The sequence below is a fragment of the Engystomops pustulosus genome, chromosome 8 (genome assembly GCF_040894005.1).
Source record: "Engystomops pustulosus chromosome 8, aEngPut4.maternal, whole genome shotgun sequence".
NCBI classification, from domain to species: domain Eukaryota; kingdom Metazoa; phylum Chordata; class Amphibia; order Anura; family Leptodactylidae; genus Engystomops; species Engystomops pustulosus.
In genome coordinates, this window is record NC_092418.1 from 22409443 (window position 1) to 22436719 (window position 27277).

Sequence of the window (27277 nt, forward strand, 5' to 3'; positions counted from 1 at the left end):
ATCACACAGACTGCTCCCCACGGCTCCCACCAGCACACGGTTTCCCGTTGTATACTTCTTCTTTCCTGCTCCCAGGTATGTGGGTGCAGAAGCCTCCATACCCCGTGTTCCCTCCCATAGTTATGAATAAGAGTCTAGCCCCTCCCATCCTGGTCATGTGAGCCCCGGACCATGTGACTCTTACGTCATCAGCTCTACCAGAATCACTAGAAGACACAGCAACAGCCGTTCACACCACGCCCGCCGCCAATCAAATCTCACAGAGCCAATAGCAGAGCGCGATACAGAGAGGGTGACCGCAACATAATATTGTGACAAACCTTCTTCTATTGGTTAATCCATTTGACCAATCCGCGAGTTCTTCCTCTCTCCCTTGACATCACTATACTCCGCCCTCTATGCCCATGACTCCCAGCGCCGCTCACTGTAGTGCCTTGAGATTGGTCAGTCCATGTGAAATCCCTCCCTCCCAGCGCGGGGGACCAATGAGTGCGTTTGTTTGGGTTGCGAGGGGAGTGGCCTGTTTTGGCAGGCAGGCTTGGCGCGGGTCGTTGTCAGATGCGGACGCGAGCTCTGGAGGGGAAGGTTGGTGCCAGGATCCGATGAAGCTCACGATCAGGCCCGGTGCATGGCAGTGACCGCGGGGTGACCAGCAGGGCGGGTTATTTCCGCTTCTTGTATCACACAGACCCCGGGGCCTGGGCCCTCCCATTTATCCTTATGTATCAGGTAAGAGACAGCTACTCCCATCATCCTCCCTGACTGCTGGGGGACTACAACTTCCATCATGCACTGTGTCTATATTTACTATAAGTTTATCGAGTACCCTTCTCTGTGCTGATAGTAGTGTAGGGCATGCTGGGAGTTGTAGTCTCCTAATATTTACCCAGCTGTTTAAGTGACAGGTGTTACCATGAGACCCAAGTGTCCCTCACCTGTCACCACATGATACATTGTCACTGTCCTCCTGTGTTACCTCCTAATTACCCCAACTATCAGGACATATCCTACATTCCATGATGGCTGATAGCAGAGAGCAGCTGTTGTCCTGCACGTCTCATGTGTCCGATCTCCTCCATAACTATTATATTGTCTCCTTACATCAGTACAGGATTTATATTGTTGTCCATCAAGTGCAACAAAGGAAGGAAAGGGATGCAATAATATACATTACACACCTGCAGCTACACATTATATTGTTATTGCAAAAGTCATCCTGCCCCTTGCTATATTGTGTCATTATGAGATGAATCAGTGTTGTGATAAAATGTATATGTGATTATTTACTTTGCATAGACTGATTCTTTGTATAAATACATTGTATATTGCATGGATGCCTTGTAGATACATTATAGTCTCTGATACTTTGTATTTGCTCATTCTGCAGTGTGATATCTTGAATTGTATAGTGTTACACCTGGAATAGCCTCATTGTACTATGTGATGCCTTATATATACATATACATTGCATAGCATTATACTTTTGTATTGACTCCTTTTTCAATCTGGTACATTGTATGAAAACATTGTGTATAGTGTGATACAAAATATGGATGTATTGGGAATAGTATGGATACAATTTATGTAGTGTTATGTGTTGTATCCATTCACATTGTATATGTTGTGTATATGGATACATTGTGAATAGTATGTTGTAGGGATACATTTTATATATTATGAATCCTTGGGATGGATACGCTGTGTATAGTGTGATCCTTGGGATGGATACGCTGTGTATAGTGTGATCCTTGGGATGGATACCCTGTGTATAGTGTGATCCTTGGGATGGATACCCTGTGTATAGTGTGGTCCTTGGGATGGATACCCTGTGTATAGTGTGGTCCTTGGGATGGATACCCTGTGTGTAGTGGGATCCACTTTATAGAAACATTATACATTGTGAGACCTTCCATAAATACATTGCATTGTGTTATTTTTTTTTTTCTATTGACTGGTTATATGGTGTGATACCTTGTATGAATACATTGTACAGTGTCAAACTTTACATAGATTTAGTGTCGACTCATTGTGCAGTGTGTGTGTGATACAGTGTATAATATCTTATGCAGTGTGCTTTCCTTGCATAGATTTAGTGTGATACATTGTACAGGTTGATGCCTTGTATGGATAAATTGTGATACATGGACTTGATGCATTGCAAAAGGTCAAATTTTGTATGGATACATTGCATAGAAATAGTGTGTATATTATAGATTGTATAATACTTTGTATGAATACAGTTTGTATTGTCTAATACTATGTATGAATCCCTCATATAGTGGGATACATTGTAGCTCTGCATACAATCCTCCATGTTATGGAGACTGCTTATATTATACACTGGTGAATGTATCAGATGATGCTGGGAGTTGTAGTCTCCTAGCATACAGGTTGCACTGAAATATTCTCCATAATGTTTTACTGTATTATATTATTATTATCATGTTATATGGATATTATCTGTGTGGGGCTTCATCCTCCTTCTCAGTGTTTACTATGTGCCTGGATCCATCTTGTTTTGATCCCCATATGAAGCTAAATGCTGCTGAACCAGTTTAGCCCCTGTGACTGCAGTGTGTGGGTAACCCTTCTGGGGTGTCCTGATTGACATTAAGGTGATGGGGTGGGGGGTTGTAAACTTTTTCCAAAAATTAAATTTCCAACCCTGCACCATCTGATGACGTAGCAAAGCAAAGTTCAGCTCCAACAACGCCCCATCCAGGTGCCCAGTAAGTTTTGGCAGCGCCTGGTTTAAAGCCCTTCCGCCCGATGGGCGATGTGAGATATGCATCTGGTAGCGGAGATTCTCAGCTTTCATTTGCCGCCGGTCCCGAGTGTGTACGAGGTGGTGGTGCGGAGTTTTGGGGTGTTGAAGGAGGGCTCCCCTCTGTAGCTGCAGCGTCTGGTGGAGTCTCCAGCCCCGAGCGGCAGCAGCAGCAGAAGGAGACGAGGCGCAGGAGGCGAGAGCGCACGGAACATGAGCGATCCCGGGCGGACCGAGGCTGCGGGGAGCCCCGGAGCAGGGTGAGGACCAAGAGGAGCCCCTGAGGGTGGCAGGGAGCCCCGGCTGCCTGCGGATAGCCCGGCCCGGGTCACTTTTATAAGGCAGAGTACGGGGCGAGCGCGGCGGCGACTCCTCATCATCATGTCGGGTTCTCTTGTGCTCAACAACAAAACCAAACCCCGAGCTGCCTCGTCTACCGCCGCCTCCAGCCTGCCCCGGAGCCCGGCACCTCACCCCGGCAGCCCGGTACCCCTCACCCGGGCACACTACCTCCTCCCCGACACCTCACAGGGGCAACAGCCCGGGCTGTGCAGTCGGGACAGTGCGAGAGGATTTGTCACTAACAATGGCGGCCATGTTGTCTCCCTCTCTCTCTCTGTCTCTCTCTTTTTCTCCACAACTTATTTCTCTGACTGGAATTTTAGGATTTTGGGGGGTCACTACCCCTTAGCCCTGCACCCCCTGGATAGATAAGGGTTAAATCACCCTTTATAAAAAAAAAAGGCTGGTTCTATCCATGGATTATATATACATCAGGATAGGAGAAGCCATGAGCCTTCGGAAAGCCACAGCCGAACGGCGTCTTGGGGTCGCAAAGGACGCGGCGCACGTGTGACCGGCGCTGAATACGGTTTTATAAAACGACACCGAGATTACGATATGTAGCGTATATCGGATGTGTTTTCAGACGAGACCGCTCCGTGTCATTACGATTTCTTGATTTTATTGACGTTGCGTTAACGAGGTAGAAGAATCTGCAAAAACAAAATTATCCATAAGCAAAAATATTCAATATTTTTTTTTTTTTGTAAATGTACAATATTCTATCTATTATTCCATCTGCTCTTTACATTTTTTTTTTACGGGGCGATTTAAAGTGATGGGGCGTCCGTTATTATATTGCTAGCCCCCCCAATTTTTTTTTAATAAAAAAAAAAATTGTAATATTTTTTAATTAAAAAAAAAAATAGTAATTATTTTTTTCTTCTCCCCTTAAGGATGACAGTGAAGCTGAAGAGCGGAGAGGAGAGGAAGCTGGACAACCAGGGGACGCCAGAGGCTGAGGAGGAGGAAGAGGGGACAACGGCGGCTGCTGCGGAGGCGGCGGTGGTGGCAGCGGCGGAGGGAGAGGCAGAAGATAAAAGCAAGACAGAAGGGGATCCGCTTATCTCACAGACCCCGGATAAGGATCCCCCTGAGTCCGCGACCCCCGGGCAGCCCTTCAAAGTCCAGCAGGATCAACACCACTTCCTGAGGTCCAGCGTCCGACCACATAGCAAGAGGCAGAGGAGGGATTCGGGGGGCAATGGACGCGCCCCCAGTGCCAAGAGCAAAGGTATCCCTGCACCCCTATATTGATATTTCGGGGTTCACCATGATCAACAAATTCCTTTATATTCTAATTTTTTTGAATTTTTTTTTACCCCCAAAATTTTTAGGTTCTCTCCAGTTTGTACCAGTTTTGTGCCCACTCAGGCCATTAATATTGCACACATAATTTTTAGTTTTTTTAATTTTGTTGGACAATTTATCTTTTTCTTGTGGGGTAAAAAATAATTTACTATTGTTCTGGTAGTATACATATAATTTACACTTCTAATAGAAAAGGGCTTATTATACAGCGGAGGAAGGCGGGCTAGAGACGCCATGATGGTAATATTGGCGATATGCCCTGGCGGCCATATTGGATTATTGGATTGTCGTCTGAGGAGGTTATGTAACAGCCTAGCAGTAGGGGTCAACGCGGGGGGGGGGTTGGGGGGCCTCAGAGCTCACCCATGAGGACCACATACTCGGAAACAGTGCCACCTATAGGTGGAACATATAGTCCAAATATTTGCGCTGTTGTTTAAAATTGGGCTAAAAATGTAATCAAAAACAATCAAAAATATAGGGAATTTATATAGAATTATTTGTATGTTGTTGTTTTTTTTTATATTTATTACTAATAAATAAGGCGGACGCATTGAGTTCTCCGTGTAGGTTACTTGTTGGATATACACACGCGATCGCTGCTGTTTATATAGATAAGAAAAGTAAGAAAATATTAAGGAATATTTAAACATTTTAATAATATTTAATAAAGAAAAATGTAAATGATTAAAATTGACGAAGAGAATTTGGCTCAAATTATGGAAAGACAATTACATTGCACCCCGCCGCAGTGTTTGATAGCGTTACTGGAGGTTTCCGGTAACGCTATCACTCTAACACTGCGGCGTTTGATCAAGCACTAGAAGCTGCTTACTTTAGTAAAATTGGGTTACAGGTCCTCTTTAAGTGGGGGGACTGATTATCTCCGGATTATTAAGTGGGAGGATGGAAATCTACCATCGAAATCCATCATGATAAACCACGCACCGTGACTGTGGTAAACTTCTTATATTTGTTATCCATGGCCTCCTTCCTTCTAAAATCAATTTATGATTATGCAAATTAGCCAGAAGGGCTCTGGGAGGCTCCTCCGTGTTGCACAGGCTCTTCTTAGATTCTACAAGGAACACTTCCCCCTTCCACTATGTGGAGGCAGAGGCACGGTGAAGTACAGAAGGGGCGGGGGAGACAGTGTAACAGCCTGTGAAGCTGCAGTATGGAAGTTTTCATTTGTGGATAACAAATATAAGAAGATTACCACAGTCACATTGCTTGGATCAAGGCGTAAGTGTCCCTGATCTATCATGATGGATTGACCTGTATTGTGCTGGTGTAATGGGTCATGAAACCTAAGGCAAGCGTTTAGCTGTAAATGTATCCGCGATCTGGAAAAGCTGCGGCGCTTGAAATGTGTTTCTAAACACAATTCAAACGCTGCCTTTAATTTTTACCTGCATAAGGCCTGTTCACACAGTGGATATCTGACGCTTAAAAGAAACGCCACCAAAAATAACATCAATTAGTCATTTTTTTTTTCTAATTTGCCGGATTCTAATGCACACCATGTATCAATCTGTTTTGAGTTGCAATCCATGGGAATAAAGGTGATAAACTGTTGGCTTCCTAATAAAATCAATGGGACACTGGTTCCAGTTGGATTTTGGTTCCGATGTCTCCATGTTAAAAATCCGCCATATGAATCTTTGTTTTTAGATGTTCAGGTCTGAATCGACTGAACTGACGTGTTACGAGTTGGGTCCTGGTCTGTAAGGGAGGTGGACACAAAGCGGACAAAAATTGCTGATATTTTTCATCTACAGAATGTTCAATTTCTGCAGTGGAAACAATCTGGAATCTTATTTATCTGCATTCATTCTGCAAAGAAAATCCCCAATTTTTGGAGATTCTCCATGTGGTTTTTGATACAGATTTTCAATGGATTCTTCTTCATTGTGGAGAATCTCCTATATAGCATGGAGGACAATGATGGGCCGCACCCACCACTTATGTTCAGGAAGAGGCCATGGTATGGGGAGGGTCTGCTCCTACAGGACGGCTATTAGTAGTAATTAGGAGATGTAACCAGTACAGTATTATCATTGGTAACAATCTCACCTCTGGCAGAACTATGGCATTTTCATGTATCCATCCCTTACCTGCCATTAAGATCTGAACATTGAGTATAATAACCCTGGAAAGATTAGGAAAGCTTTACTTTTTAAGGAAAATAAAAGGGAACGCGTTGAAACAGGTGATCTCCTTTCTAGGTGGAGTCTTGGGTAACACCCTGCTTCGGATGAGACTCCTTATCCTATCCTGGTGTTGTATTATAGACGCTAATGACCGTACAGAAATGTCAGCAGCCTCCTAAGTGTATAACCACAGAAGTCTCCATCGGTGATCCATGCTCGCTTCCAGGAATGGGAGGGGTTCTGGATAAAGTCTTATGAGGACGTCTCCATTGGTTATCCACACTGGCTTTTGGATAAAGGCTTGTTAGGCTTTTTTCTCTGAAAAGGATGTGGTGATTGGACCCGTTTTAAGGACACTTATCTTCTGGAGTGGGATCAGTAATGTCTGAATTTTAGGACCCCTGGTGATAATTAGAACAAGGGATTGCAAGTTCCCCTTATTTATGATGTGCAACTGTAAGGTGTAGTGCCTTCATTTCTATGGGATTGCAGGAAATGGTTGTCCTTGAAGTAGCACAGAAGTGAATGCAGTGCAGGTTAGTGCTATATACATATGTGGGGCTTACAGGCCCATCTCTCTGGGGGCCCCAGTGATCAGATGCTCATCTTATGAATTTGGGATAAATGCCAATAGTTGCACGACCCCTTTAAGCTCAATGATCTTTTAATACCCTTGGAGCAAAGTCTGGCAGCCGCTTATCTCACTTCCTCTATTGTTGTAACTGCTGAGCTGAAATGGGTGTGTTTTTAGGGGCGTTGGGGAAATGTAACTGCATATAGGATCCATAATGCAGTGATCTTTATGGTACTTGTCCTTCTGACATGTCAGAGACCTTGCTATGGTCCTGCTAGGATTTTTTTTACACTATGTTTGCAGTCAAAGTACTTGTGTAGATACGTTGGTGTCCTGGTCATTGTCAGGGGAGTAATGAAGGGTACAGATCCAGGAGCCAGGGTATCTCAACTAGTGCAATAATAATATATTATAATTGGGAATCCGGTACTGGTTTTGCATTAAGGCCGGTGATATCTCTGGTTATTGGCCTCATCCAAAGTGTGGATGAATTGTTTAACCCATGTCCCCCCAGGGCGATCATTCATCACCGCATCCATCTTTTTTACTCAATTGTGAATACCCCTATAATGAAAGCTGGAATCTATGACCAATACGAGATCCAGACCCCCACCACTGCCGCCTTCTGTGTGTGCATCCATGTATTATTATGCTGCGGGCCTGGAACCCACAATGATTGGATCCGTGCCTTATCGGAGGCCTTGCTGTAGGTTTTGGGCAGGTGTCATGTCTGGATTCTGGGGGAGTTGATGTGACGGCGGTGCTTGAGTGATGTTGAAGGAGCACGACTCAGGCTGTGAGTGGCACGTCGTGAGGAGGAGGCTGATTGTGTGCACTCACAACGGAGGCTTTTTCAGTCTAAAAATACTTAGTGACTTCATTCTGCAGTCCCTCCTGTTCTGCTCTGGTACAAGTTAATAGCACACGTGGGAGATGTCCTCCTGGTGCAGTATTCTCCTTAGTAACATGCAGCCATGTGGAGCCATCTTGTTCATGTGCTATGTTGAGGGTGATTGTTCCATACACTCTCTAAGGTGGTATTGTCCCTTGGCTATGCCATTGATGGATTCACATTGCCTCTTTGTCCATTACAATCCATTATGTTATTTAGTTTTAAACAGATAAGGGTGTTTAGTTTCCCAAATCCATGCAACACTTAAAATATACCACATCATCCATAATGCTCAGATACTTAGAATGAAGGAGCTCCTATTCTTAGTTTTTCCGTGCATTGAGTGGTAAATGAAGGGATTAAATAGCGCAGCACTCCATTCATTATTTTTGGTGGTGGTGCCACTGATCATAAAGCGCCCGATGAGCCTCCTTGCCTCAAATTCTAGTTTTATCAGTCATCTATTTGTCCACAGTGTGCACCATCCCTGCTGTGGGTGCGACGGGTGAAATGCCCGGCTGTCCATGTCTTCCCCTGGTGCCAGTGAACTCCGGGTGACCAGCTGATTGTGCCAGCCTCTTCATTTTAATAAAGTGATTTCATTACTGTGATCATGACACTCTTTGCTATTTCTTTCAGCACTGGACAGTGCCACACCATCCTCACCAAGCTGCTCCACCACCTTGGCACCCAGTACCACAAAGGCATCGGGCCGTAATGTCGCTCCATCTGCCACGGAGAAGGATGAGGGGAATAAGAAGAAGGTGCGGAGGCAGTGGGAGTCCTGGAGCACGGAGGACAAGAACACCTTCTTCGAGGCTCTCTATGAAGTGAGTGCGGGTTTAGTAGTGTTTAGAGGAGAGAATATATAGAATTCATATGCTCTTTGTAGTTGGATCTTCTTTTTTCTTTGCAAAGAGCATGATGAATATGAAGAATCTTCAGATATTTAATGTTATTTGCTCTGAGATTAGATCTGACTTATCCTTTTTCAATGGCGGCAGTTTGCTAGTTGTTGTCTGTATTGGAAGAGGAAGTATAGTGTGAGCTAACCAGCAACGATCCAGACTGAAGATGTTGTAACTGGTAAATGAGTAAAGCCGAGACATCACAACACACAACTAATCTGTATATGTATAGTATTGCTTATGAATGTGTTACTGGAAAATTATGAGACTTATCCATCGAAATTGGCTTGACATAGTAGCGTATTACTTGTATCCATGGAATTAATGGGCTGCAGATCTGAATCCCTTTTTAAGGGACTACAGAGCTACACTCTCCATTTTTCGGGATCAGTGGTAATTAGTAATAATTGACCTCCACCAATGATAAAATTATGTTATACACTAGTAATAAGCCATGACTTTAGGAGACACTAATGCCCCTTTAATTGACAGTTTGGTTTGTTTTCCCAAAATGGAGATGTCACAGTCACATTAAAAGGGACCTATACGGACGAACTGTTTAGACGAACGTGAACCGGCTGGGCATACTTCCGCCACGATGGAGAGGAGGATGGGTGACCCCTCTCCATTAAAATGCATTACGGACGGGCTGTACTACGGGGAAATATAGGACATGTCCTATATTTTCTCTGTGTATGGAGCGGCACGATGCCGTCTATGGGGGACATATATACGTCCCTCATACGGTAGTGTTAATGTAGCCTTTGAGTTCCAAGGTGGCAGCAATGCATGCACAAAGAAGACTAGGTTGTCTCCCGGCTTCATCCCGCATCACGAGAGAAGTCGCGCACCGGCGAGAACTTCAGATGTGAGTCCGATGTGCCCCATTGGACTCGCATCCTGGTCAGTATATATGCTTACTTTTTTTTACATTGCCCCCACCTTGATGGCTCATAAAGAGCATTTTGGGACCCTAAACCCATATGGACCTGTATGTGGTTTAGGGTCCCAAAACAGATGACAGGTCCTCTTTATAGGTGTTTCCATCCTGCTGATGCCTAATAGATCTTCACTCTGGTCCTTATTGGAGGGTCCCCCTCCCCTCCCGCTCGTATGAAGGCTGTACCCCCTTTTGGTTACATTTTGATATGCCCATCACATCCATGACTAAGTAATGACATCATCTTCTGTTCTGTCATGTGTTTAGCATGGGAAGGATTTTGAAGCCATTCAGAGCAACATTGCCCTCAAGTACAAGAAGAAAGCCAAGCCAGCCAGCATGGTGAAGAATAAGGAGCAGGTGCGGCACTTCTACTACAGAACGTGGCACAAGATCTCCAAATACATTGATTTTAACAATGGTGAGTATTCACACAAACTCTTTATTGTTCCTGTCATTTTAAGGGCATGTAATTGGCAGAATGAAGGGTCTTCACTGCAGCTTATAACAATGACGGCTGTATATGTATAGCATATGAGTCTGATATTGCAGCTTTATGGATGACTATATTGGGTCATGCAGTGAAGGTCAGTGAACCCCATGCATACCACATTGAAGGCCTATCATTGCATAAGTCCTCCCTAATATCAGTATGTGTGCCCAGTATGTCTCCCAAATGATTGTATGATCTCTGTCTGGTAATGCATGAGATCTATCATCTGATATCATTCTTACCTGAGTCTTTACCTCTTCATTTATCTTTCAGTATTTTCTTGTGGCCTCAAGAAGTCCTCGCAGGAGCTTTACGGCCTCATATGCTATGGAGAACTGCGGAAGAAGATTGGTGGTTGTAAGATATTTTCTGTTTGTTGTTGTACAGGATGATCATTGGGATTTGGAGTCTTCAAGGGTTAGCAGGTTGTTAAAGAAGCTTCACAAATCTTTCTCAGGTTCAGCTTCACTTCTGAAACTGCTACAGCCATACTCGACATAGAGAAAGCAGAGACTGTTTTTAACCATCCTGCTTAGCTATTCACTGTATACACAACACTAGAAGCAGCCATGACACTTTCCACTCTGGTAACAGGGCCATGTGATTACTAGGTAGCCAAAAGATCTCCTTTCAGAGACCAGCTCTGCATTGGGTCTGGGAAAATTGGCAAAAAATAATTTTGGAAATCTGAATATCTTCAATTTGAAGTTCAAATAATAAAAACAGTAAGAAATTCTAAAAACAGACACCACCACTACCCCACTCTGCAGCCTTTGGTCCCAGCTTTTTGTCTGCTTATAAATGAGGGAAGCTGCTCCAGATTGGTGAGAACCCCAGAAGTTCAAACTATTGCCAATCATGTAGATAAGGCATATGCTAGTGACATCACTGTACAATATGGCAGGAATCTCTCTGTTTTGCAAAAGTTTTGGCATCTGATTCTTGCATGAAGCTGATGTCGGGAATAAATAAGGTTAATTTAAAGCCCCTTTATGCGGAATGCAGCCACTAATTCTTCACCCTCTCTTCTTATTTCAGGTATGGATGATAAGAATGCAGCCAAGCTGAATGAGCTGATCCAGTTGGGGTGAGTGACAATCTAGTAGACTAGGTAGGTGTACCCAGAGCCCATAAATACATGATGAAGTAAGAATATCCATGTGCATCTGGGTTCTGATTGATACTCAATTCCAGTTTATTGAAGGGCTGAAATTTTAAAGGGATCTCTCCATAATTTTATTATCAGTGGGCTTCTCGCCTCTTCTGGAAAGAAGTTTGACTAAGCACTGCACCCCTTCACAGTCATTCCCTGCACAACTGTGCCCTGCGATCTACAGCACAGCTCAATATCAAGGGATTGCACGGCTATCCATTACTCATCCCCTATCCACATGATAGAGGATACATGTCACATTTGGCGGTACAACCCTGGTAGAGTTTGGCAGTGAAGTGTAGCAAAGAGCCGGACCCTTGGTGTCTGCTCTCCACTGATCTTACACTTCATATATAGTGTCACAACCCCTTTATGTGAATCTCCACGTGAACGGGGCCAACTGCAGGATGTCAGTCATGGCATTCTGGATCTTGCAGTGCAGCAGCAGATAGATAAGGAAGCACTAAGCTATTTTTATATTTCTCGAATCTTTTCACAGAGCGACCACTGTACGTTACAAAGGCAGGAACTTGCGGATAAAGGCTCCCATGTGCAGAGCACTGAAGAAACTCTGCGACCCTGAAGGAAAGACGGGTAGGTGTGGTGTGTAACTGTGAATTTTGTCACCTCGCTCATTGTTAGCAGGTGTCCATTCATGGATTTTATTGTCAGACTTTCGCTGTAATTGTCATGGTCTTGGAAAGAGGGATCAAAGGCTTTGTTCAGATGCAGCAGAATTCCTCAGCGACGGATTTGGCCACAAAAATTGTATCTGTTCTGTGTGGAATTTTCTGAAAATCTGTTCCAAATTTTTTACATTGCTGTGTGTGCTAATTCTTCATTCATTGCAGATTTGTTTAAGAGAAGCAACACAATTTATGCTCCAATCCTAACAATGTAGGGTCTTTTTAACCCCTATTGATGGAGCCATAATAATGACCCTTATCCTGAGGCTTTCTGTGGGTGGGAAATAAGTGTATGAACTTTGGGGGCAAACTGCTGTATTCCCCAGTGATCATAAGAATGACGTCCGAAGCTTCCAGTGGGCTTGGGCGCGTGCTACACTCCCTTCTGTAGTGCAGGAGACGTCATGGAAGTCCTATAGAAGACAATGGGGGTCATTTACTAAGGGCCCGAATGTTTGTTTTTTTTCCGACGGGTTATCCGAAAATTTCCGATTTGCGCCGTTTTTCCCTGAATTGCCTGGGGATTTTGGCGCACGCGATCGGCCTGTAGCGCTTTGGCGCCGGCATGCACTTGCCTGAAATCGGGGGGCATGGCCGTACGAAAAACCGATGGATTCGGAAAAAACGCTGCATTTAAAAAAAAAAAAAAAGTGTTGCTTGACACGCCCATACCTGCACCCAGCGTAGGACGATGAACTTCAGCGCAGCAGCGACACCTGGTGGACGTCGGAGGAAATACCTTAGTGAATCCCGACAGAACCCGAATCCTCCGCAGAGAATGCGCCGCTGGATCGCGAATGGACCAGGTAAATAAATCTGCCCCAATGTAGCAAGTTAAAGATGCACACACAATGTGCAATTCAAGAGACGTGTAGCCCCATTATGCCATACAAATCTCAAAAATATCCCTTTATAACTTTGCACAAATTATAAAATCTCCATTTAATGGCGCTTTCACATTTCCGTTACCAAATTGCATCAGTTTTTTTCATCCATGCTGATGATTAAAAAATGTGATGCAGCTGATGTGAACGCACAACTGTCGCATGTCCAGTCATGTAGTCCGCTCTCTGAACGTGCTCACATGCCTCCTTGAAGTTTACATACTGCATCTGCTGGTGTGTAGGTGGATTGTTTAGCTGCATCCATAAAATGTGGGTGCTAGTAGGATGAATTAAAAACCTGGAAAATCTCTGACTACTCCTGGGAATTATCAAAAATCTGATGTAAATACTTTTGTGTAAAAACTACAAAAGTGCTTAAGGAATGATGCCTTTATTGGCTAACCAGAAAAATAATATTTGTTGCAAGCTTTCCGGGTACGTCTACAATTTTCTCAACATACTACTCCTGGGAATTATACAGGCTGTCATACACAGTACTGGTATATTTTCTAGGGGCATATCTATATCTATAGTTGTTCTAACGTGCCAGACTGTAGCTTATCTACTTAACAGTAGATTATTAAAAAAAAAATCTATAAAATTGGGACTATATTAAAGTAGAACTCTCTATCCATATCTAGGTCTGAGCGATGAAGAAGATCAGAAACCAGCGCGGCTGCCATTAAAACTACCCGTAGAACTTCAGCCCCGAAACAACCAAGCCTGGGCCCGCGTGCAAAGCCTGGCGCAGAACCCACGCCTCAGGTATTAAAACTGAACTGATACTAAGAATAAGAGATGCCATATTGCTACTGATATCATTTTTAAGGAGAGGAGGTGGTTGTTCGGAAGAATACTAAAAAAAAAAGGGTGATTGGCTTAAAAAAAATAATAACCTGGTTTATAGCCCGTGGCTGCGTATTCTCGTGATATTTGGGTCCCCTACTGGTCTTTACTTCCTAGTGCCCTTTGCTTTGTCAATCACTAGTCACAGCGGTGGCTGCCTCTGTCACACAATATTTCCTGCATGCTGAGCGGACCTGGAAATGTGGCACAGCGGGTCATTAGAGAAACTCCAGCAATGGTTATAAATTAATAAAGGGTTTTCTAGGATTAAAATCTTGATGCCCTTTCTTGCAGTATTTTATTGGTGTGGGTCCGGCACTGAACAACATTGGGGTACATTTACTAAGGGTCCAAATTGCGTTTTTCCGCCGGGTTTCACAAATTTTTTGATTTGCGTCTAATTGCCCTGGGATTTTGGCGCACGCGATTGGATTGTGGCACATCAGCGCCGGTTTTCACTTGACAGAAATCCTGGGTCGTGGCCGTCAGAGAACCCGACGGATTCTGATAAACGGCGGAATAAAAAAAATAAATAAATAACGCAAAAATAGCACACACATACACCGAGACAGAGTAGGTGAATTCCGGCGGACTTCAGCGCAGCAGCGACAACTAGTGGATATTGGGCGCACAACCTTAGTGAATCCCGGAAGAACCCGAATCGGTGTCGGAGAACGCGCCGCTGGATCGCGACTGGGCCAGGTAAGTAAATCTGCTCCATTGTCTCTCTGAACATCTGATTGATGGGAGTTTTGGATGTATGACCCCAAATTTTTTATATTGTTGGCCTATTCTAAGTCATCACATAGGTCAGAATCTCCACGATTGAGCCACCACATTATAGCTGGTGGCTAATCCAGTAGCAAAACATGTGGGTTTGCAATCCGCATCATCTTATTTATTTCTGAGAAATAAGTGTTGAACCTTGCAATGCGAAAGTTGAAAACCCAAACCTGTCACCCTGACATTGTGGCAGGAGGTCCTAAGGGGTTCTTGGAATCGATTCTGACCCTTTTCCCAAAAAAAAAAAAAAAGAAAAAAAAGCGTTATTCTTTAACTCTTTAAAAATGAATTAATTGATGTATTTTCTCTTTGATTTCCTGCAGGATGATGGTGGAGCTGCACAGAAAAGTCTCCAGTCTTATTGAATTTCTCAAGCAGAAGTGGGCTCTTCAGGAAGTCCGCATTGTATCCTTTTACAATAGTCGGGTCGTCTGTCACAACTGTGGAGGTTTCTTCTTTTACTTAAATTGACCCTTTTTATAGCTTTTATGCTACTAAACCAGCAGCCCCCTCAGGGTGTAAAATATCTTTTTTTTCACACTCTACGTGAAGAGTCTGGTAGCTAAATGGTTTAAAAGCCAGTGACTGGTTACCTTTTTTAATGATGCTTCTTTAATTTTCTGGTTTCCTTATGGTTCCTTGCTTTCCTTTAACAATTATTCCTCAGAGGAAAAGCTTGGATGATCCTCAGTTAGCAGACGTGGAGCCTCCGGACTCCAGGGAAGAACTGCACCTCTTTCCTCCGGAAACAGCTCAGTTGTCATCTTTACCAGGAGTGGCGAGGGTTGTCCATTCCAAAGCCCATTGTACCGTCCACTGGCAGGAGTCTGGCAAATGCAAACAGAGCACAAAGGACTCTTACTTGCTACCCCCTGCTCAGATCCTTGGCGTCCAAACTGGACAGGGCACAGCTCGGGTACAGCTTAAATGCCCACGAGGTAATGCGGATGCTAAACAAGGAAACAAAGTGGAGGTGCCCAGTAACGCCGCACCAGACAAGACTCCGAATCTTGAGAATGGCTCGATGGAGAACATATCTGATGGGGTTTCAGATGGTCCAAAGACTCCCGATGAAGCTCCTCCGGAGGCTATGGATACCTCTGCAGGTGGTGAGATCATGTCCTGTGGTCCACCGCCAGATGTGGAAGAACTTTCATTAAATGATCCCCTGCCCCGGTATTTAAAGTCTTGCCAAGATCTGATTGTCCCAGATACAATTCAGATGGCTGATAACATTGCTGCCTGCCCTCCAACATCTCCAGAGACAAACTCCAAACCTCCTGAAGATGCAGAGTCTCCAAATCAGAAGGTGGAGACACAGACCACAATCCTCCAGCCACAGGATCATTGCACTACAAAAAATTCAGGATCGGACACTCAGGTGAAGGAGCAGAGTGGTTCGTCCAAGGCTCCCAAAGACAACTCTAACCAGCGCACTGAGCAGCTACGTCAGGAAGGCTGGAATCAACAGACATCCGAAAATCTGACACTAGCCGAGGTCTACCTCATGCTGGGCAAACCGGGCAAGTTCCAGTTGGAGTACGAGTGGATGGATCCTACCAGATCAGATGACTCTGACTCCCCTTTACGCCACAAACAAAGACTCTTGAGCTGTCTATTACGCCTCATAGCTACAGAGGTGAACGCCAAAGCTGTAAGTGGTCCTGGCCTATTCTTATGCATCTGCTTGGGTCTATGACAGCGCATATCTACCCCTTATCTACAAGCATTCCAGGCTTGTGACCCATTGGTGAACATGAGGCCTTAGTGTAGTCCCATCAGTTAGCTGGGAACAGGAGGCAGACGGCGCCGTTTCCTGTGTTGTGGTCAGACTGGGTTACTGCAGATCAGCTCTCAATTACTTGAGTAGGAGCGTAGCAGCAGTGACTACACAGAGAACGGAGATGCCTGCTTTATTTGGTTATCTGATTATTTGGTGCTTAGAGCCTTTGAACTGTGGGGGTGCTGGGTGTTGGATCCCCACCAATCTAATATTGAGGACCTATCCTCAGTCAAACCTGCTCCCTAAACCTGAGTCATGCGGGCTACATTGTAAAAGAGCTAGCTGTGCCTATGGGACTGATTCGACTGTATAAGGATCTGTATTGCAGTATAGAAGAACACAGAGGGAGGGATTGGCTGCTTGACCAGTAACATAAGGCTGTATGACATAATCCCTTCATGTCTGCCAGGTCTGCACTGAGTACTGGGCCGTGTATAAGCTCTGGACAGATCGGGATACACATTGGAATGTATATAAGTAGATCTGAAGCCATAGGGTGTAATACTGCTGAAATTTTGTATAATATTGTTTGTCATATATATTCTGAGGAATATATATAAGTAACAACTACCGCATATACTCATGTATAAGCCGAGATTTTCAGCACCAAAATCTACTGAAAAACCTCACCCCGGCTTACACACAAGTCAATAAAACTTTCTTAAAACTTACATACTCACCTTCTGGTGCCCACCGATGCTCACCCCGGCTCCGCTTCTGTCTTCTCCACGAAGCTGCGGTCAGTGCGGCTCCTCTTCTGTCTGCTGTAACAGCCGGCAGAGCCGTGGCCATGTGTTCTGCCGGTCGTCTGGCAGAGCTCATGGCCGTGGCTCTAAAGGGGTCTGCCTACATACTAAAGGGGGCTGGCTGGCTGTGTATTACAGTCAACTGGCAGGCTATATACTGGGAGGCCAATGCATTTCCCACCCTCGGCTTATACTCGAGTCAATAGGTTTTCCCAGTTTTTGTTGGTAAAATTGGGGGCCTCGGCTTATACTCGAGTATATGCGGTAAGTCCCTCTGCACCTACAGTACAGTGCAGTTGGGGCGGAGCAGGGAATGCGGTTGCAGCACCTATAGCCCATAGAGACTGGAGCTGCTACCGTGCCTTGAGAAAGCAATGAATCGAAGGGGAAGTCATGTGATTTCCCTTGTCCAGATATAGTCTGTAATACACAGTCCTTGTATGATGGGGTATGATCCAACCCCACCGCAGCTCTGCTACACACTTACAGCAGTGTCATCTTATTCATCTGTATTTTTTTGTTGTCTTTTTTTAAAGGGTTTTTCTACTACTGTATCAAATGTGTTGTGTTCTTTTTTTTATTAGCCTCCACAGGCTCCGGAAATGGCATCTGTTGCTACATCGCCCTTAAAGGTACCAGGGCAAGACCAGACCCTTACACCGCCTGGTAAAGTCATCACTCTAGTCTCCCGCAACCCAGACAGCAGGCGGTCGCAGCCAGCACACCTGCAGTCCACCTTCTCCCCTCCTTCTAATACCTCAGGTAAGTGGACAATAGATGGTTGTGATTTAAAGGGGTAGTCCCCATATCTTGAAGACATGTCATCACTTAAAGGGGTTATCCGGTTATAAAAATGTACTTATGGCCGGGCTGGGGCAGGCTATTTAATAATAATAAACGGTACTTACCTCCTCCGGCGGCGCCGATGTCCTGCGCTGTGGTCCGTTTGATCCGTGCCCCTGTTTGTTTACAGGGGCACAGCAGCCATGCACAGAGAGCAGGAAGCTCTCATATGAGCCGGACATCAACAGCGCCGGAGGAGGTAAATACCCGTTTATTATTTTTAATTAGCCTGCCCCGGCCCGGCCCTAAGTAAATTTTTATAACCGGATAACCCCTACCATTACCCTACCCTACTATAACTGGAAATCTACCATTAAAATCCAGGCACTTTTACTCCTAGATCCACCATGACTGTGGTAATCTTTTTTTGATTTGTTATCCATGGTCTTCTATCTTCTAAAATCAACTTTTAAAATTCCGCTAATGAGCCAGAAGGGCTTTGAGTGGCTTCACCAGAGCTCCTCTGCGCTGTTGATTCACAGACTGTTGCACTGTGCTGGGGAGAGGGGAAGTTCTGAGGGAGCATGTGCTCCTGCACTGTGCAATAGCCTATGAAGCTACAGCACAGAGGGGTTATGGTATCCTTGGCATAATTATAAAAGTTAATTTTAGAAGGAAGAAGGACATGGATAACAAATATAAGAAGATACCACAGTCACGGTGCTAGGTAAGTGTCCCGCGTGTATTCATGCTGGAATTTGATGGTAGATTTTATTTAACAATTGGAGCAGAGCTGCAGTTATTGTGCAGGGGGCATCTGTGTTTCTCATGAGCCTTCTCCCTATTTAGCATGTGTCATTTTACATGTATGTGTCTTTCTGTCTGCAGGTTTCAGGAATCTATCTCGCCCGCTCCTGTTTGGTGGTCCTTTGGGGTCTGTGACGACCAGTAGTGATGGGGCAGTGTTTGCAGTTCCCACCATGCTTCCACCCAATAGCCGTCATTCCAAAATCTCCTCACCAAGCAAGGAGTCAGAGGCAGCCGGTCGCCAGCATTTGGATGCAATTAGTGTATGTATATTTATGTCGCGTAGCGTATCCCTGCAACAAATACCACAGTGCTGTACACAGCTTGCAATCGTATCTGTATCTTGTTATAGCGAGTGCATTAAACTGGACATAAACTTTACATTCAAATCTTCCACGCTTGTATTATTGTAGCAAATTCTAGTTAAATCACTGATACAGGCTGTTGGGGGATTTTTTTTATTTGGTGTCCTTTCTAATTCTAGCTCCACCATCAGCTATTTGGTCTAATGTAACATTACCCAGACATTTATTGCCCCTTCAGGGAATATTCGGCATCACATGTCATTCATTCCAATGAATGGCCCTAAATGAATGGTCAGCATGCTGGGACAGGGGACCCTTATTTATAAGGGAAGTCGTCATTGTGAGAACCTTTTAAACTAGGTTTTCGGGCGACTTTAAAGAGAAGTTGTCAACATTGCTGACCCATCATTACACTACAAAAATAGGAACATTTCTTGTATCTATATAGAGGCCATTGTACAAGGAGGGGGAGATAAGCTGTGACATCATCTATTGTCAGTAGTGATGTAATGATGGGTCAGTGTTATCTATATAGAGGTCATTGTACAGGGAGGGGGGAGGAGATAAGCTGTGACATCATACATTGTCAGTAGTGATGTAATGATGGGTCAGTGTTATCTATATAGAGGTCATTGTACAGAGAGGAGGAGGAGATAAGCTGTGACATCATTTATTGTCAGTAGTGATGTAATGATGGGTCAGTGTTATCTATATAGAGGTCATTGTACAGGGAGGGGGGAGGAGATAAGCTGTGACATCATACATTGTCAGTAGTGATGTAATGATGGGTCAGTGTTATCTATATAGAGGTCATTGTACAGGGAGGAGGAGGAGATAAGCTGTGACATCATTTATTGTCAGTAGTGATGTAATGATGGGTCAGTGATATCTTTATAGAGGTCATTGTACAGAGAGGGGGAGGAGATAAGCTGTGACATCATCTATTGTCAGTAGTGATGTAATGATGGGTCAGTGTTATCTATATAGAGGTCATTGTACAGGGAGGGGGAGGAGATAAGCTGTGACATCATCTATTGTCAGTAGTGATGTAATGATGGGTCAGTGTTATCTATATAGAGGTCATTGTACAGGGAGGGGGAGGAGATAAGCTGTGACATCATCTATTGTCAGTAGTGATGTAATGATGGGTCAGTGTTATCTATATAGAGGTCATTGTACAGAGAGGAGGAGGAGATAAGCTGTGACATCATTTATTGTCAGTAGTGATGTAATGATGGGTCAGTGTTATCTATATAGAGGTCATTGTACAGGGAGTGGGAGGAGATAAGCTGTGACATCATTTATTGTCAATAGTGATGTAATGATGGGTCAGTGTTATCTATATAGAGGTCATTGTACAGGGAGGAGGAGATAAGCTGTGACATCATCTATTGTCAGTAGTGATGTAATGATGGGTCAGTGTTATCTATATAGAGGTCATTGTACAGGGAGGAGGAGATAAGCTGTGACATCATCTATTGTCAGTAGTGATGTAATGATGGGTCTGTGTTATCTATATAGAGGTCATTGTACAGGAGGGGAGGAGATAAGCTGTGACATCATTTATTGTCAATAGTGATGTAATGATGGGTCAGTGTTATCTATATAGAGGTCATTGTACAGGGAGCTGTGACATCATCTATTGTCAGTAGTGATGTAATGATGGGTCAGTGTTATCTATATAGAGGTCATTGTACAGGGAGGGGGAGGAGATAAGCTGTGACATCATCTATTGTCAGTAGTGATGTAATGATGGGTCAGTGTTATCTATATAGAGGTCATTGTACAGGGAGGAGGAGGAGATAAGCTGTGACATCATCTATTGTCAGTAGTGATGTAATGATGGGTCAGTGATATCTATAAAGAGGTCATTGTACAGGGAGGGGGAGGAGATAAGCTGTGACATCATCTATTGTCAGTAGTGATGTAATGATGGGTCAGTGTTATCTATATAGAGGTCATTGTACAGGGAGGGAGAGGAGATAAGCTGTAACATCATCTATTGTCAGTAGTGATGTAATGATGGGTCAGTGTTATCTATATAGAGGTCATTGTACAGGGAGTGGGAGGAGATAAGCTGTGACATCATCTATTGTCAGTAGTGATGTAATGACAGTGATCTTATAAGGTTATTATGAATCAAAAATAAAAGTTTAGGACACATTCGGCTTTGCCATATCAATCTGAAATATTCCTGTGATGATAGTACACAAATATTTCACAGTTTTTGGCCTCACCATTTCTATCTCTTATTGCAATAAATGTGAAGCCAGGCTGGATGAGTGGATCAGATGAGGCCTCACAAGTGACAGCAGAATAGAGATAAGTTTCTGTCTAGACTAAACAAAACTTGCAAAACTTTTGGTATAACATAAGATTGCTTCAAAAACAGTAAAGCAGAATCCTGTGTCCTCTACAGTAAAGCTATTACTTTGTATCCCTTCATGACCTTTTCTATAAATTTTGCACTTTCAGTCTGAATTTTTCTTGCCGAAGCCTAAGAAGCCGAGAAGTCGACACTTGCGGAAGCCGTTAGTTGTCCAGGTGAGAGGTGGAGAAAGAACTGATTGATTTGTGAAGTTATTCCCATTGATTATAGTAATAATTGCTTCATATAAATTAAATAATCTAAAATTTTATCATTTTGAAATTATTATGTTAATTAATTTTTATAATTTATTCTCACAGAGGACCCTTCTTCCCCGACCGTCCGGCAGCTCTTTACCACATGTCTGCTCCTTCTCCATCCTCTCCAATTCTTCAGTAGCAGGTACAGCAATGGCCGGGCTTCATGTCATGCAATCCCTCTCTGAGGATGGTTATTTCTATCATAGTTACATGTTTCAGTGAAGAGTTAATATGCGTTTACATACATAGCACTACACAAGTTTACGGCCATGTTTATTGATCAGCCAATAGAAATGGCTTTCTGTCCTGCTTGTCAGGACAGGAGCGCTACCTCTGCAGTAGCATGACAGTAGTTATATAGTCTGATTATGTCTAAGTCCATCCTGATCAGCACAGATCGAACCAGTCTTTGCAGTCAGATCTTATTTAATCTTTGCACAATCTCTTTAATAGCCATGCTCATCTTGTGTGTCATAACTAATGATGTGAAATAATATACCGAGATTTGTAATCCGGAAATTTCTTTATTGCAGGGCGTGGTTCATTCAGACCCATCCACTCCACCCTCAGTAAAGCCGTGTCTCAGCCCATTGTACCAAAAGGACTGACTACTCCGGCCACCAATTCTTTATCAAGTAAGTCACGTGTAGGCATCCCATAGTTATGTGGGCAGATGCAAGCTCATGTTACAATCTGGATAAGTTGTGTGTCATACATTGTCCCCTTATGTGGCAGAAGGACCTACATAGGCCCCAGGGCTTGTGTGAGTGACTTCCACTTCTGCACACTTTATGGTCTCCCCAATTGGAATTGCAATTCCAGCAATAGAAATGATTGCAGGTGGTTACTTATTGGGAAAGACAATTTGGTAAATAACAATTGTAATTATTACCCCCTGCTCATTGACTTCCTCTGCTCTTCATGTATTGTCACCATTGTACAGGCTATGTCTGGTATTCCATGTCATTCCTATAGAATCCTAGACATAGCCCAAGGCAAAGGTGATCAATTGTAATGCAGGGAAACTTCTTTCAGTTTTTAGTAGGGATTTCTGACATTAAGTCATAGTCACAGCATTGATACGATTTTACCATCAAAGTTCTAATTTTCCTTCTAATTTTCACCAGGCGCTATTGACTTGGCCGCTAAAAGTGCAGGGATTATCCCAGGATCGCCATTGCCGGTTTTGGAGGCTGTGGGCTTAGTGGGGATCGGCCCCCTTCCATCAGATGGGTTAACTAGTGCTGTACCAGAGCCTACAATAGAGACTAGAAGTGGTGATCCCATACCAGCTGTGACTGTGTGTCCTGAGGTAAGTCCATACCAGCTGAATGACTTGGGGTGGGTGTCCCGGGTCATTCCATCACATTGAAGTATAAATATTCTGTTCTTTAGGTTCCTTTCATTGATCTTTCCACGCCCGCGGTGCAGGATGCGGCTCAGCCTTTCCAGGTACTTTTTTTGTCTCCTTCGTGTTTGTGCAAGTCTTTATCTACACAACTACATGTGACCTCTGTTTTCTTTACTAGCCATCTTCCATATTGTCCATGCCTCCCATTTCGGCAAGTCCTCTTCAGAATGGTAATCCAGACCCAACAAGATGCGCCCCTAGCAGTTCTAGTCCTTGCTTCTCTCCCCCAAATGTCTCTGCTCTTCTGGATATATCCCTCCCTGGCCCTCCGGATGATGTCCTGTCACATGGGGAGCCGGCGACGCACATCAGCGACTCCATCATTGAGATCGCCATAAGCTCGGGGCAGTATGGTGAGTTCACAGACAAATACATAAGTCCTACTGGTTTTACATTCACATGATATATGGATTGGTAACATGGGTATAGTGTGCTGTTTGCAGCTTTTACACCATTGACATGTTAGGAATTTCATTCTTGGTTTATGCAAGAATTAATACGGTTAATTACTAAGGTAAGTCCAACTAGACATTAGGGGGTGGTACTAAATCCAGTACTTTTCTTTGATTCAATCTTGGATTTCCAACATCCAACAAGAAGGTTATCCCAGTCAACATCTGTAGATGGTCAATAGTTAAATTGCATTGCCATTGAGCACCATGGTGTATGGTTTGTAGTTGCTTGCGATTTTCACAAAATCCTCAAGACATACCCTCTATAACATCTCCGCTTCCTTTTTGTTTTTCAGGAGAAGCTGTTCCTCTTTCTCCAGCCAAACTTAATGAAAACTCTAAGAGTCTTCCCTCTCCCTCCACAAGTCCTCACCAGAACTGGATCGCCTCTCCCAGTCATGACCCCCAGTGGTATCCCAATGACTCCTCCGACTCCACACTTAGTAGCTTACTCTGTGAGTACGGACTTCTTTTACTGTTATGCAACTTGACAACCTATAATACCTGTTCTTTACAATTTATAAGATCATTGCTTACTGACATTGAATGGAATATGAACATATTCTGCTAGCACCCACTATAACATGTTGGGAACCATTGACTTTTGATTTGATATATCTAAAATATTTTCTCCTTTTACTCCACAGCAAGCTTTATCTCTCCTGAGAAGAATAAGAAAGTTGCACCGGCAGCAGCAGGGAACCCCAGCGGCACGTCTCTTCTAGGCCCCAGCTTGCTGGATGGGAGCTCCAGGGATTCATTTGTGTCTCGATCCTTGTCAGATGTGGTTGAGGTTTGTAAATAGAATCCTAAATTCTGTTCATATTATGATCCCAAGCCACAGTAATATTAAACAGGTGCAGTAATGTATATTGGTTTGTTTTAAAGAGAATCAACACAGCAATTTTGACTCCCTAAAAGTGTTTTCCATTCCATTATCTGTAGGGTAAAAGGTAATTGGAAGGGCTCTCCCCACAGGAAACCCTAGACAGCCGCTATATTACAACTTGAGCTTTCCCTAGCCCGAACTCCGACAACTGGAGCTTAACTGACATGCTGAGTTCAGTTCCGGTTGCTCAGGGGGCGTTCACTCGTTGCGTTTTCATTGCATTTTAAAATGCATAACAACAGCTGAGGAGAGGTGACTTGCCTAATTACATTATTGATTGCATTTGTTAACAAATACGTTAACAAAGCAAATAGGTTTACACAGTTAATATCACATTTACAATGCGTTTTGTAAACACAAATGTTAACCGTAATGTAGTTTGGCAAATCACCTCTCCTCAGCTGTTGTAATGCGTTTCAAACCGCAAAAACCAACCAAAACGTAACGTGTGTGCACACACGCCCAGTGTTTGGGCCAAACATTCAAGCCAGCACACGCTGTGAGTTTGGTGCGAGCTGGAGCATCACACTGGCTAGTTTGTAAGGGGTCTCAATCATCTGGTCGCCTGTAGTGATAGCCGTCACACCCTACAAATCTTATACAAGATGTATGCTATGGATAGGGCATCTATACATTTGGGTTCTAAAACCAACAGTGCTTAAATACTTCCTTGCGTTCAGAATAGGTCATCAGTATCAGATTGGTGGGGGAACAACATCCAGCTCTCCCAAAAATGAATGAAAGCTCAAGACAGAAGGCTCAGTTCTTGGTGTAATATCCCAAACCTATTTTAAAGTAATGGGAGTTGATCTGCAGTAACCTGGTCTGACCACTAAGTGGACCACATCTTTGTTGGGCATTCACCTTGTATTGAGGACTTATTGCATGGATAGGTCATCTATATTTTCATCCCTAATAAACCCCTTTAAGTAGGACTTTCTGTAACAGATTGCCTTAAAGCCATTTTTTTCTCTCTGCAGGTGGTGGACTCGCAGCTGGCTTGTCTGATGAATGAGAACAGTATAGATTACATATCTCGCTTCAACGACTTGGCCCAAGAGCTTTCTGCCACCGACACAAGACGGGAACCACCGTTTGAAGCAGGAGCCCCTGGAAATGGGCAGCCCATACGTGACCTGTCTTAGGGTGCAGCGTGGGGCAGGAGCTACACTATATGTAATGCCCATAGGAATCAGTGTGCACGTTCACTCCCAGATGGTTCTTCTGGGGTCTGCCGTGGGCATTGGATAAAGAAGCGTTGTTTTATAATGCAGTATTTCACGTTGGTGGTGATGATGTCACAGCTTGTGACGCCTCTTTTCTTGTCATCTGTGATGGCATTCAGGATGTACAGTAAGGTCTGAAACCGTTTGATTACCACAGTCTAGATGTGCGGGACGGTAACCAAACTTCTGCAGGTGACGGCGTATTACAGCCGCTATGTACATAAGGGTTATGCTGGAGGATGAACCATCGGACATCTGCTACAGCCCTGGAACAATCGTCTTAACAAAGCGCTAAGACTCACAATGCATTACTCTGCCGAAGATAATAAGCCATATTGAATCGGACTTCATCCCTGGGCTTGGTGCAAAATATGCAATTTTTTTTCTGTGTTGCATTTAATTTTCTCTGTTCCTTATTTTATGTGGAAGAAGGAAATGCAAGAATTTTGTAAGATTACAGTCTTGTAAGTGATTGATGTGCAGTTTTGGGTCATGGGACAAGATGGTAGGAAGAGGGTTACCCAATCGGGACCCCCCCAGCTTGCCTTTTGAGTTGCAATTGGCTCAGTGTTTAGCCTCCTGTTCCGTGCAGGGGCGCTGTCTGTACCCCTCACTCCTGTCTCTGTTCTTGATGATGTTGTTGCTCTTTGCTGGGGGCTGTGTGGATCTACTTGCCGCAGCGACGCCAGGGATTGGGGTGGTCGACGCTCCCTGTAATCTGTGAACACATTATGTCAGATGAACAATCAGTAGGTTATGAAGATTCCTGAGATTATCCTACAGTAATATGCACTTTTATGAACAATAGTCACTAGATTGTCCTGGATACCATGTTCTCATGTTACTTTTACACCTTACAGAGAATTTGTTGTCATTTTTGACCACTTAACATTGAGGGTTTGTCCCTGGAGAGCTGTGTAATTGTACGTTGTTATTAGAAGCAGGATTGTAGCTTCTCCAAGTGCACTCTGGGAGTGTTCTCCTAACACTGCTGTGCTCTAATTTGCCTGCATTGATCTGCTACTTACCTCTCCTCTGTAGTAGGCTTCTGGTTAAGAGCAGAGGGCAGGGGCTGTAGCACAGCTCAATGTTAAGATCTCAGAGCACAGTAGTGTGAGGACAACCTACATAGCACAATCATGGAATATTAATCCACAGTCCTGCTGCTACTAACAACATACACAAATGTCTGATTTGTACCTCTCCACAGGGACAATGCCTAACACTGGCTGCAGTCTACCTGACAGATCCCTTTTTGTGTTTCTTATGTTTCCTGGATAATCCCTTTATTGGGGGAGCCTTTATTTTGCTGGAGACCCCCAGGAGAAGTTGCTGTCACCCAATGACTTCCTCTGTGGTGGTCTCAGAGAGAGATAGCTGCTTGTTCATGTCTCTCTGTAGAGGTGGGTTCTTCCTTTCTGGATATTCTAGGATTTTCTTTACTACACTGGGGTTATTTGGGATTCACATTGGTCTCTTGCATCCACCCTCTAATGTGTGTTTATTTTATTTTTCACG

The 27277-nt window shown here is 43.9% G+C and overlaps 2 protein-coding genes across 4 annotated transcripts in view; one reads left to right on the top strand and one right to left on the bottom strand.

The window, feature by feature from the left end:
* IFT140 (intraflagellar transport 140) overlaps window positions 1–503 on the bottom strand; it is a 54945-nt gene extending 54442 nt beyond the window's left edge. The window contains exon 1 of the mRNA XM_072120256.1: window positions 321–503. The gene's annotated coding sequence lies outside the window, so the exon portion shown is untranslated. The remainder of the gene's footprint in view (window positions 1–320) is intronic.
* CRAMP1 (cramped chromatin regulator homolog 1) lies at window positions 205–26040 on the top strand. Of its 3 annotated transcripts, none has more exons than XM_072120261.1 (21): window positions 205–292; window positions 4003–4340; window positions 8676–8866; window positions 10152–10305; window positions 10651–10734; window positions 11416–11464; window positions 12030–12124; window positions 13742–13865; window positions 15053–15134; window positions 15397–16383; window positions 17843–18020; window positions 18930–19111; window positions 21629–21697; window positions 21842–21923; window positions 22315–22416; window positions 22909–23093; window positions 23177–23233; window positions 23311–23545; window positions 23941–24099; window positions 24292–24437; window positions 25514–26040. In XM_072120261.1, the coding sequence occupies exons 2-21, from the start codon at window positions 4004–4006 to the stop codon at window positions 25676–25678; spliced, it is 3663 nt and encodes a 1220-aa protein (XP_071976362.1). In that variant the 5' UTR covers window positions 205–292; window position 4003; the 3' UTR covers window positions 25679–26040. The 3 variants fall into 3 exon arrangements, with proteins under 3 accessions (XP_071976362.1, XP_071976360.1, XP_071976359.1); XM_072120259.1 differs by lacking the exon at window positions 205–292 and adding an exon at window positions 444–729; XM_072120258.1 differs by lacking the exon at window positions 205–292 and adding an exon at window positions 2778–3024.
* The last annotated feature ends 1237 nt before the right edge of the window (window positions 26041–27277 follow it).